The following is a 13407-nucleotide window of genomic DNA, read 5'->3' as shown; positions in this document are numbered from 1 at the left end:
TGCTATTTTTGAATAGCCAACGTATAAACCCCCCAAGGACCCCTGGGGGTCCCCACTTTGAGAACCACTGCCTTAGTTGACATAGCATCAAAATCAGTTGAACCACATTAACCCACAGATATACAAGCTCACAATGGGTCGCATTGTGACATACCCGGTAGTTGTGAACGTGTTTTCAAAAAGTCTTGAGCTTGTGAACTTGTACATTTTCCAAAACTCTTCAACAAAAATGTTGAATATTTTGGAAACTGAGAAACTTAGACCTGAGGCCCATTCTGAAAACGCCTTCTAAATCTTGAAGTTTCAAATATTTCATATATTTATTAAAAGATTACAATAAATGTATGTTGCTATATACTGTACATAGCAACAACAACCCCAAAAGGTATTCCCGTCTTGAAAGGTATAGTTACAAATAGGGGTTCCCGCCTAAATGGGTTAGCTACACAAATCTTGTAATCATATTACGCATATCGTCTCTGTCGTGTGGAAACCTCATACCATATGTCCTAAACAGTCATTTTTCAGGATTCAAATTCTAAAAATGGCAAAAGTAGCAAATCTACAAGAGCTTGCAGATCTGCTACTTTTAATACTTTTGTGTGACGCTGTAGTGTGATCAAGTAGGGCGTTAATTTACATAAAAACACAAAAAGTTAGAATATGGAGAGAACAATTTTGACTATTACTAATATGGTTAATTACAAAGATTTTTCACCACAGTAATTGTGACATGATATTTTCACATGGTTCCATCCTTAGGTAAGTTTCCCTTCATATCGTTGGCGCACAAGCGGAGGGAGAGGGTGCGGCCCTACAGTGGGGCGGAGCTCCGCAGCCTGGGGGCGGTCACCTGGCAGGTCAGTGGTGGATATTACTGTACCGTTACGAAACCCTTTTAAGGTATAGGGGAGAGTTTGTAACATAAAAATGTAAAGGTTGAATTACCTGGCTGTTGAGCGTGAGAGGTATAAATAAGGGAGACCACACAGGTTTGAAAGTGCAAACAAATGCTGTTTTAGTGATGTTCTTATAGAATGTTTACATTACATACAAAAACGTCATGAGAAATTGTGAAATAGTCCATTCATAAGGACTACTTTTACTTTGTTACTGCAAGTATATTTTGATGCCAATACTTTTGTACTTTTACTCAAGTAAAAATAAATGAATGAATACAGTCCTTTTTACTTATATCGCAGTATCACTACTTTTTCTTAACCACTTAAACCCCAGCATCCGTATTGTGGGGAAAGCATAAAAAAATAAAAAAAGTATCAGGAAGAGTGGGTACTAAAGTTAGCTATTATGTCCAAAATGTAACAAAAAAGGAAAAAAAACAGCGGTCTTAACACATTCCCTGCCAGGTATTAATTAATTAATTATGTAGCTTCTGCCAGGGTTTTTTACCTTTTTTATATTGGCGATCTTTGCAGAGCCACAGTACCGTGATGTGAGCGCGTGCACGTAAACAAAGCATGTCTGGGGGATGGGGGAGGGTCTGATCTCTCCACCAGAGAAAAAACATTTTAACCGTGATATGCCATTTTGTCCCAGTCGGCAGTAGTATAACAGCCGCTTTCACCAAAAAAAAGAGAAAGGAGGGTTTTTCTAAAACTCATAAAGAAGGAGCGGACGGGAGTGTCATTCTTTGTGATGACATCACATCTGTCCATTTCTTCTTTCAGGGCTCATTCCTAACTTCCCTCCTGTGGAATTAAAAAAAAAGTTTTTGAAAAGATGGAGATCTCCTTCAATGGCGGTCAACGGGTGGATTTGAAATGACGGAGATCTCCGTCAATATAAACTATAAAGTACATAATTACAACAGGATTGAACATTTCACAATTAAGGTCTAATATTTCTACAATTGCTCCAAATTGCTAAAAAAAACTGTATATCCAGTCATTTTGGGGCATAAACAAGAAGTTAGAGGGTACATTTAAAGGAATAGTTCACCCAAATAATGACTTATTTTCTATCAATTACACACCCCATGATGCCTTGAATTCATGGAGACATTTAAGTTTTTGTCGCATTCTTAAGCCAATAATTTGACGACCGGGTGTATTTCCGGTAGGAGACTCAAAGAGACTCCTTCATGAGTCTCCTACCGGATACATTAGCATGTTTCTGCCGGTAATCAAATTATTGGCTCAGGAATGCGACAAAAACAAAAAAATCTCCATGAATTCAATGCTTCATGGGTTGTGTAATTGATAGAAAATAAGGTCATTTTTGGGCTGAACTACTCCTTCAAGTCTGATAATGATGTACTGTGCATGTTCAAATCATGATACTTTACATGACTATTGTTTTTACGAGGTGGCCACTCTTCGTTAGTGCCCACTCTTGTTACCAAAAAAAACAAACCTGAGTACTAATTGCACCTTACTGTGGGGGCCACCAGGTGCACGCGGAGGACCAGGTGGCGGGGGCGGAGCGCGAGTGTCTGCTGGCGGTCAGCAACGACTTCATGGTGCTGCTGGACCAGGAGGCCAAGGCCGTGGTGTTCAACACCGCCACGCGCGACGTCATCGGCTGGTCGTCGGGCAGCCCCGCCTCCATGAAGGTCTACTACGAGCGCGGCGAGAGTGTGTCGCTGCGCTCCATCAACAACAACACCGAGGACTTTGGCGAGGTGGTCAAAAGACTGGAGGTCAGTGTGTGTGTGTGTGTGTGTGTGTGTGTGTGTGTTTGTGTGTGTGTGTGTGTGTGTGTGTGTGTTTCTGCGAAGTTCTGACGGTACGCTATGTCTCTATAAATGTTTTCGTGACAAGGACCCTCAAATTGATATATATGTGGCCACGGACCCCCATCTGAAAAGGTTTTGTGCCAGGGACCTTCGGAAGAGAAGATTTATGTAAAAGAAATTCCAAACATTTTCGATATTAAAAAAAAAATTAAAAAAAAATAGCAGATGTACAAACTTGCAGCGTGAGCTTGTTGATCTGCTACTTTTTCTCTTCTTTTTATTTGAATCCTGAAAAGTAACAGTGTTGGACATCCCAAATCCTTTAATGTGGGTGTTCAGCTACACTTTCTGGTGAAATGACTAACGCAGTTAAACCACCACCACCTGTCTAGAAGACTGAGGCAGGAGTAAACAGCAGTTACTACTGTAGGCCTGGAATTAACCACAGTAGAGGTGTGTGTGTGTGTGTGTGTGTGTGTGTGTGTGTGTGTGTGTGTGTGTGTGTGTGTGTGTGTGTGTGTGTGTGTGTGTGTGTGTGTGTGTGTGTGTGTGTGTGTGTGTCGTGGGGGGAGTTTCTCCATATCGGGCTACATCTGGTGACGCATGCCTGCCCAGTGTGACCACAATAAAGCCAGGGCACTCACACACTGGTACCGCACAAAAACACAGGCAGAAACCTCTTATCTCCATATTCTAACATTTTGTGTTTTTTCCCCGTAAATTACCATCCTATTTGTGATTTTGCGTCACACAAAAGCATCAAAAGTAGCAAATCCGCTACTTTTGATGCTTTTGAATTGGAATCCTGTAGTAGCACTAACAGTTTTTGGACATGTGAGGTTTCCACCCGACATAGAGGATATCATGCTCACCATTTAACCCTGTTTACCGTCAACAAGATGAGGTGTTCTGTCAGAGGAATGATACCTACGCTCTCCTCTGAGTCACATCACCATGACCTGCATCGCTTTGAAACCAAAGTAATGATATCATGTCACCAAATCACTATGTTCCGTGGCTTATAATCACACGGTTATCTCTGAAACAACCGTGGTTTCTTCCTTTTGACGGTCATAATTTGAGGCTATAGTAAGGGGGCGACGCCCTTTAATGTCGCTGAGATGGTGAGATCCGGTAGCAGGACTTCACAGCGCGGGCTGTCACGTTAAGTTGACAGCGGACGCGAGACGTCTGTACAAATCCGTGACAAAAGGAGCGCTCCACAGCTTAGCCGGGGTGGGCCACTTTGATGGAGAGGGCCATTATATTTCCACAGTCACTCCAGGGGGCCACATTGCATATTATACACCTCTTATCTCCATATTTTAACTTGATTTATTTTGTAAATTAATGTCCTGCTCTCGTCCTGCTCTCGTCATTCTACTATGTCACTCAAAAGTATTTTCTACAAGCTCAGAAGTGAGCTTGTAGAAAATAGGAGATCTACATGCTCATAGTGCGGCACTCGGTGCTGCACTATGAGCTTGTATATCTGCTATTTTTGAAGAGCCGAAGTATAAACGGCTAAAGTGGTTAAAATTATTGTGACGCTATATTAACACATTTTGCTATTTTGACTGCGTTGCCATTGTATGTATGTATGTGGAAAGGGTAATGTAATATAATGTTTTATTGTTGTCGTTGTTTTGTTTTAGTACTGCTATGTTTTATGAACATGGAGTGTATTGTTTACATTGATGACCAAAATAAAATTGTAAAATGAAGTGAAGTGTAGCAGTAGGGTAAAAGTGCGTCATTCTGTGGTGTCTGGCACTGGGTGAGCCGTGATGGTCGCCAACAGATGGCGTGCATGCCATTGCTAATGAGCTAGCGTAGCATACTGGTTCTCAAAGTGGGGTCCAGGGTCCCCCAGTAGTCCTTGATAGGGTTCCAGGGGGTCCCCCAGCAAAACGTGAGGAACTGTTTAAACGTTTGAGCCCTATTTCATTATTATTATTATTTTTTAATTAAAACCGATTATTGATTAGTTCAATTGTAGAGTGAATGCAGAAGGGTTAGATATTGCTAGTCAAGGAATTTACTGGGGCACCATTGGCCTAGTGCTTAAGGCGCATACCACAAATAGGTTCTAACGCATCCTGACAGCGAGTCGCGGGTTTGATTCCCGAGCCTGACGACCTAACTTTGCTGTGTGTCACTCCCAATATCTCTCTCCCTGTTTCCTGTCATTCTCAACTGTACTATCCAATAAAGGCAGACACCGCCCCCCCCCCAAAAAAATAAGATATCTTTAAGGAATTTACCTATATTGAATGCTCAATTCTGATTGGTCAGCCATGTAATTCTGTGGTCTGTTATTTCAAGTCAATGGTTCTGAAACATTTTCATGTCAAGGACCCCCAAATGAATATGTATTTGGCCACGGACCCCAATCTGAAAATGTTTTGTGCCAGGGACCCCACACAAGATTTGTGTTATATTAAGCATTTTGAAAAATGGAACCCCTTCAAAGACCCCTGGGGGTCCTGGAACCCCAATGTTGACAACCACTGCAGTAACCAACCTCTGATTACCTTGCAGTGGAAGCTGAAGCGTGTAAGCCAGTAGAATCATTTCATGATCAATATTTCAAGTCAAGTTATTGATTTAGCTCATGAGTAGTCATGTAATAATACATGGTATGATGTGCAGAGAGGTCGTCATTATAGGAAAAGATATCCCTTCAGGGTGAACAGGATGAAGCCAATTACAGTTTTATGTTCCAATCATGACTACCTCCCTGTACAGTTAAAGCAGTGGTTCTCAAGCTTTTTCCTGCCGAGGACCCCCAAATTGATATATATTTTCCCGCGGACCACCCATCTGAAAATGTTTTGTGCCACAGGGACCCCCAGAAGAGAAGATTTGTGTAAAAAAAAACATTTTTAACACTTTCAAGATTTGTATATGCTATTTTTGAATTTTCTCACTGTAGAATGTCCCTTCTATAAAAAATGTCCCTTTACATAAAAAAAACATTTCAGTGGTTCTAAAAGTGGGGTCTGGGGACACCCAGGGGTCCTTGGCCACAATACCGACATAATGGTATTTGGTGACAAATATAGTGATATTTGTTTTTGTCCATATTGTCCAGCATTATAATCCCTACCTAACTGACCTAATCTATTGGTGGTTCTCAAGGTTCTCCCCAAGGGGTCCTTGGGGGGGGGGGGGGGGTGTTCCAGCTAAATTAGTTATCTACAAGCTCATCGCGCTATGAGCTTGTAGATCTGCTATTTTTCAAAAATCCCTGGCACAAAATATTTTTTGAGATGGGGGGGTCCGCAGCCAAATACTTATCCTTTTGGGGGTCCTTGACATGAAAAAGTTTGAGTAGCACTGACCTAATGGATCCATTGCTCTGTCTCCATTGTACCGTATGTTCAGCTGCTGACCAAAGGCAGCCAGACGACAGAGATGACGCTGCGGCGCAACGCGCTGGGCCAGCTGGGCTTCCACGTCAACTTCGAGGGCATCGTGGCGGAGGTGGAGCCCTACGGCTACGCCTGGCAGGCCGGCCTACGGCAGGGCAGCAGGCTGGTGGAGATCTGCAAGGTGTGTGGATTCAAGTTTCTCAGTCACTGCGCGGTCGCACCACGATTTCAGTCATTTGGGTTCCATAGAAGACACCGTGTCTATGAAAGTTTGTCACTCACCAAAAATAGGCAATCTGCATGTGTTGTTGTTGTTGTAAGCTTGTAGATTTTCTGTTATTTCTGTTATTACCATCTAGACCTGAGGCAGTTTCTGAAAAAGTTTTCTGAAAAACATATAATTCAAAGAAATATATATTTTTTGTATACCAACAACTACACACAGAGGCGTTCCCGGCTTGAAAGGTATAATAACTTATAGGTGTTCCAGGTCTAAATGGGTTAAGATTATATAGAGTATTTGAAGTGGTCAAACTAGCAATAGAATACATGTTCGATCTTCCAGGAAACCCTAATGATCTCGGATATATTTCGTAAAAGAGAAAGGTTAAAACCTCAATCTGCTTTTTCTTCAACTGGCTGCCTGTATGGCCACCAAAACATGATTATTTTTACATATTTTGCTTATTTATGAAACTCACCCCAAATGTGTCCCCCACACATTTGGGGTGAGTTTCATAAATAAGCAAAATATGTAAAAATATCCTTTCCTTTCACGCTGTTTCACAAATCGCATATTAGGACTTTGGCCTAACAGAAATGTTTCAGTCCTGAGATTAAATGTTTGCTTTAACCCATGAAGGTGTCGGTGGCCTCGCTGTCCCACGAGCAGATGATCGACCTGCTCAGGACCTCTGTCACCGTCAAGGTCGTCATCATCCCGCCACACGAGGACTCCACCCCACGAAGGTACACTGGACATACATGGACATGTAGGAACAGTGGTTCTCAAAACATTAGGGGTCCCCAAATTATTTTTGGGGGTTCCCTAGATTGATTGCCTCGCATTGCAAGGCGTTGTGAGCTTGTAGTTCAGCTATTTTCACAATTTTTATCTGTGGAAGATGTGGTCAAGAAAAACAAAAAAACAAACCTTTTTGTTACCACCGTGCTCTGACTCCTCTGGTCATCGACCAGAGAAGACACTCGACCCTTCCTTTGCCAAAGGTTCAAGAAAAACAAATCAAATGTTCTTGCAACAAAGGAAAAAAAACAAGGCACTCTTCTGGTGAATAAAGTTAAAAAGCCTTGATGTGGCTAGTTCATAATAGAAGTTGTTCAAAAACTGGGATAACCCACACGTAGCGGCCAGCACGGCCTTCTTCAGGGTATTTTCCAGTGGTGTTGTAAAGTAACTAAGTTAATTTACTCAAGTACTGTACTTAAGTACAATTTTGAGGTATTTTTTACTCCTGGAGTATTTCCAATTTCCAATACTTTTACTTCTACTCCACTACATCTCAGAGGCAAATATTGTGCTTTTACTCCACTACAATTCTTTGAAAACTTTAGTCGCTAGTTACTTTGCAGATATAAATTATTACATTGTAAAACATACATAAACCACTTTAGCCCTGTTTCATACATAGGCTATTTGAAAATAGCCGATCTACAAGCTCACAGTGCATCGTGACGCGTTGTGAGCTTGTAGATCTGCTATTGTCAAACATCTTTGTACTGGCTTTTTTTTATACCGATACTTTTGTACTGTTACTCAAGTACATTTTGAATTCCAGACTCGTACTTGTAAAAGAGCACTTCTACATTGCAGTATTGATACGTTTACTTAAGTAAAACATTTTGAGTACTTTTTTTCCCCACCACTGGTACTATTTTCAAATGTTCTTGTTGGCCTTCCCTTCCAGAGGCTGCTCAGAGATCTACCACATGCCTCTGGTGGACTACAAGAACCACAAGGAGGGCATGCCCTACGAGCTCAAGTTCCCCTTCCGCACGGCCAACAACAACAACGCCAAGTGGCCGCGGACCACCTCCAGCCCGCAGTCGCGGCCCCCGGGCGGCATGGGGGGCACGCTGATCAAAGCTCCGCCCTCTGCGGACTTCAGCGGCGAGCGGGCGTCGTCCACCGCCGCCATCATGCCCCGCAGTGTGTCCAGCGACGGACGACCCCACAACCCCAAAAGGTACCTTACTGGGAAGACCAATTCACGGGGTAAACAACTAAACCGTGCACGTCAAACCTAGCGACCTGATAACACAAGCAAGCTCCACTTTACACTACAGTTCAGTTACTCACCAGGACACTTTGCCAACCCAGCTCTACACCTCACACTCTCTCTTGTTGCGTATAACAGGGGAACCGCCCTAGTATCTGTCAATTCATTTAAAGGACATAGTTGTAATGACGACATTGTGATGTCGTTGTGTGATTATGTCATTACATAGAAAACACAATGGCGTTACTTAAACTGAAATATGTCAACTGAACGTCAGCATGTTACCATAGGCTAGATGTGGAAAATCAGTCGGATCGAGAAAGGAGCGTTCGCTTTTCGTTGATGCCGTTGTGCGAAATGAACACTATTCATTTTTCTGTTTTTATCACATATCACATATATACAACACGTATATAAAATAAAATCAATCAAAACATGTCTTTTGTGAATTATTTTTATTGCAAAGAAAAAACACATTGAGGTAATGACATACATATATACATACATTAGTTAGTTATGAGGCGTTTTAAACATTACACTGGTGCAGTGATTTTGCTTGTGAAATGTGGGTGATGCAGTCAGTACTAACACAGGGCGCTTGAAGCGAGAGAAGGATTTACTTATAATTTAGAGAATTTAACAACTGATTTTGTCACAGAACATGTTTTCGTTCGAATTGTATTAAGATATTATGAGCTTTCGATGAAGTAAGATGGTAGCCTACACGTTAACATGATGATGATGATTATATGATCAGTAATGATGACAAAGCAGAGTTTATTTTCAGGCAACTTTCCGCTATTTCGGTTTTTTTTTGCGTAACAGTGTATGTGTGTGTAAATATAATTATATATAAAGAGTTCGTGTGACACTAGCATGACGAAGTAGGGCATTCATTTACAAAAAAAAACAACAACATAAAAAGTTGAAAAAAAGGAAATACGAGCTTTCTGCCCCGACAGCGATGATGTAATGTTTTAAGTGGAACCCTGAAGGGAGCAGGCCAGACAGTGATTGAAGTGGGTGGGAGGGGTCTAATGATAATCTGTTCCAAAATAGATCCCGCACACCCATCCATCCATCCATCCATCCATCACCTTCACGCCTGCATGCCCCAGACACTTTAGAATGCTGAAACAAGGCTGAAATCCCCTCCACTCAACCCCTCAATCCCCTAAACACCCTGGGTCTGCAGACAGAGGAAAATACACTCTGCGCTAAGGGTTCTCAAAATGCGGTCCAGGGACCCCCAGGAGTCCTTGTTAACATAGCATCACAATCATTTTAACCACTTCATCCATTTATGTGTTGGCTATTCAAAAATAGCAGATGTACAAGCTCACAGCGCGGCGCGAAGCGACGTGCTGTGAGCTTGTACATCTGCTATTTTTCAAGATATTTAAAGACGGGGTGCCGTGATTTTCAGTGATTTCCCCCCCCCCCTAAAACATAATCATCAGGTATTATGGTTATACTAGGAGGAAGATTTTTTTTTAAAAAGTGTACAGAAAGTGTTAGAATTATGTTTTTATGTGGACACGCCTCCAGTTCATTAAGTATACCTGGTTCTCACCTTAGCACCTCCTCCACCACTTTAGCACCACCCACCTGTCCTAGTCCCTCCTCCTCCTCATGCCCACACCTGCTGTGTTATGATAATGAGGGGGAGGGCATGTTTTTACTATGTCACTAAAGCACTGTTTTTCTATTGGCACGTTTGACCCTCAAGGTTTCAGCCTCCAGGTAGAAACTCAAAGTAGTCAGAGAAGACATAAAACCCCATAAAAACACCACCAGGGGGCTTAATAAAGTTCTATCAACTTCATAGACACATGAAAAACAGAAAAAGTGCAAAACCATGGCACCACCTCTTTAACAAACTTTGAATATATATATATATATATATATATTTTTTTTTTCTTCTTCTTCTGGGGGTCCCTGGCATAAAACATTTTCAGATGGGGGTCCGTGGCCAAATACATATCAATTCGGGGCGGTCGTTGACAAGAAAAAGTTTGAGAAAAAGTTTGGCTTTAAGACCACCTTTTAATACCACCCTCCATTATGTTAACCTCCCCCCCAGGTATTCCCCTGGGAATGAGAACTATGCCCTGTCCTGTTCCATCGTGATGGGCCGCTCTCCACACAACGCCAACTCGTCTCCCGGTCTGTCCTACACAGACACTCCTACCGTGGCCTCCTCCAACCAGTGGAGGCAGAAATCCATGCCTGACGGGTGAGTTCAGCTCTGTACCACTGCAAAGGTCTGGCTTAAAGGGATAGTTCACCCCCAAAATGACTTCTATCGATTAGTCACCCCATGGAGACTTGAATTCATGGATATTTTAGTTTTTGTCGCATTCCTAAGCCAACAATTAATGACCGGCAGCGGTTCCGATAGGAGACACAAAGGAGACTCTTTGTGTCTCCTACCGGAACCACTTCCGGTCATCAAGTTACCCCAGTGTAGGGGGTGCAACATTTAATCAACCTAATCGATTTCATTATAAACAATAATCGATTTTTGAAATGCCCTTTGGTAAGACTTCATATTAAGGTTGGGTCTGTAATGTGTTATAACCACATTTATAACGCACTATAATGCACTTGTAAGGCATTATAACACTTGCATAACAACTTATAACAAGGTTTATGAAGTAGTATAACTTATAACTATAACATTTTTAATGTTCCAACTTATAATGCATTTTGTCCAGCATCTATACGTTATAAACGTTGTTTGTCCACGTTGTGTCCATGTTGGGCATGCTGCGTTCCTCTGCAGTGAGGTCACTCTCGGTGGCATTTCAACTTGTGCTGATTGATCATCAGTCACAGTTATCAGCCCTCTAGCTGATATGGCTTATCACGCTCTCTGCCAGGGCAAATAAAGCCTGGATGTGACTTCTACTCCACTACATCTCAGAGGCAAATGTTGTACTTTTACTCCTCTACAGTTATTTGAAAACTTTAGTTACTCGTTACTTTGCAGATATAAATTATTATTACAATATAAAGCATACATTAACCACTTTCGTCCCATTTTATACGTAGGCTATTTGAAAATAGCAGATCTACAAGCTCACAACGCGTCGCATCGCGACGCCTTGTGAGCTTGTAGATCTGCTATTTTCAAACATTTGAGTACTTTTACTTTTGGTGCTTTAAGTACATTTTGATACCAATACTTGTGTTGTTTTACTCAAGTAAATGTTTTATTCCGGACTTTTACTTCTACACTGCAGTATTGATACTTTTACTTAAGTAAAACATTTGAGTACTTTTTCCACCACTGCACTGTAGTATGATCAACTAGGGCGATAATTTACGAAAAAACACATAAAGTCAAAATATGGAGATAAGAGGTTTCTGCCCGACGACGGCAACGATATACACAACCACGCCCCCTTTTTTTCCTGAGTGCAGTATACTTGGCGGTACAAGCACACTAATGGCCTCTTTCCGTCTTTCCCCTAAACCCTAACAGCTTCAATAACAACAACCGGCAGTCCCCGGTGTCGTCTGAGCGGCTGGCTCTCAGCGAGGCTCTCATCAACGGCACCAAGTCGATGGCCGGAGGAGGAGGAGGGGCCGCCGTGGCCTGGACCACCAGACCTGGGGACGGGGGGGAGACGGGGGGCAGCCGGTCGGCCGATCGAACGAATCCAGGTACTGAGATCTGAGTCATGCACTGACTGCACAGTCAAATCCACTCAGTGGTTTATTTTAACTCTGCGAGTGTCGAAAATGTACAACTAATTAGTACACTCGCCGAGTTAAATAGATTGACGTGTTGCTCTCAGAGGCGGTGATATGTCGAGGGTAGGGGTTTGCCGATATATCGTACCGCGATATATCGTACCGCGATATATCGCGATACGTTTTCGTGACGATATGTATCGTTTTGGGGAAAAAAAATATTGTTTTGAAAGATTTTTTTTTTTTTTACACAATCATTATAATCAGGCATGCAAACAGCCCCGAGGTGAAAAGGGTGACAACATGTTGTTGTTTTTTCGGGTTAGGTGTCACACTATTGCCCTATTTGGATTCAAAACGGCTATTGTAGCTGAAAAGCTACAAGTTTGCATGTCTGAATAATGCAAAAACAGAATTATTTGTTTGCATTTGCTTTTTTTCTCCCCCATATATTTTCATAATAAAAAAAGTGCGTATCGTAATCGTATCGAAGTTGTGAGCCCAATATCGTATCGTATCGTTTCGTGAAATTAGTGTATCGGCACACCCCTAGTCGAGGGCTGTGACGATGATGACATTTTACTTGATTGTCACTCGTATAATTGGTCAGGAGATGTCTATGAACTCTGCGTTTAAAGGCTTGAAGACCATTGTCTGCGATGGAATCAACTACACATGCTCTGGTTAGGCTGTTCCACACCCAGCTGCAGCTATCTGACTTCCCGTGTGTGTGTGTGTGTGTGTGTGTGTGTGTGTGTGTGTGTGTGTGTGTGTGTGTGTGTGTGTGTGTGTGTGTGTGTGTGTGTGTGTGTGTGTGTGTGTGTGTGTGTGTGTGTGTGTGTGTGTGTGTGTGTGTGTGTGTGTGTGTGTGTGTGTGTGTGTGCGCGCGCAGACTGTGCGGCGCTGTCCAAGGCTGCGATACCTCGCCTGCAGCAGCAGGAGCAGAGTGGCCACCTGTCTCCTAACAAGAACACCAAGGTGAGCCCGGAATACAAAGCACCGACCAGCCCTAACCTCTGGTGTACTGCATGGCTGACAGCTGACAGCTTGATTAACCCACTCCATCCGGGGAAACGCGTCTCCGTCATTTTTAGGTTTTCTTTTGGCTATTCTAAAATAGCAGATATACAAGCTCATAGCGCGGCACCGAGTGCCGCGCTATGAGCTTGTATATCTGCTATTTTTTTTTTTTTTTGTGGAAGATTTGTGCAAATCTTTGAATATGCATATTTTTTAAAGCGAACATTTGTAAAATATTTTATTCCAGGAAGCAAAGATTTGAGTTACAAACGTTTGCTTTAGAAAATATATATTCAAAGATTTGCACACATTTTCCACGATCTTTTCAAAAATTGCAGATCCTACAAGCTCATATATCTTATTGTTTTTTTTTTAATAGCCA

General features: G+C 42.2%; 1 protein-coding gene across 1 annotated transcript in view; it reads left to right on the top strand.

Annotated features, from left to right (window-relative positions):
- The window catches only part of LOC311036623 (signal-induced proliferation-associated 1-like protein 1), a 125197-nt gene that overhangs the window by 91028 nt on the left and 20762 nt on the right, over positions 1-13407 (top strand). The window contains exons 15-22 of the mRNA XM_084045447.1: positions 763-860; positions 2411-2659; positions 6083-6250; positions 6932-7038; positions 7995-8273; positions 10390-10542; positions 11794-11975; positions 12898-12983. Of these exons, the coding sequence (XP_083901573.1) occupies positions 763-860; positions 2411-2659; positions 6083-6250; positions 6932-7038; positions 7995-8273; positions 10390-10542; positions 11794-11975; positions 12898-12983 (1322 nt within the window). The remainder of the gene's footprint in view (positions 1-762; positions 861-2410; positions 2660-6082; positions 6251-6931; positions 7039-7994; positions 8274-10389; positions 10543-11793; positions 11976-12897; positions 12984-13407) is intronic.

This window comes from Gymnoscopelus microlampas (genome assembly GCF_963454915.1).
Source record: "Gymnoscopelus microlampas genome assembly, chromosome: 20".
NCBI classification, from domain to species: Eukaryota; Metazoa; Chordata; class Actinopteri; order Myctophiformes; family Myctophidae; genus Gymnoscopelus; species Gymnoscopelus microlampas.
This window is presented reverse-complemented; position numbering and strand designations above follow the sequence as displayed.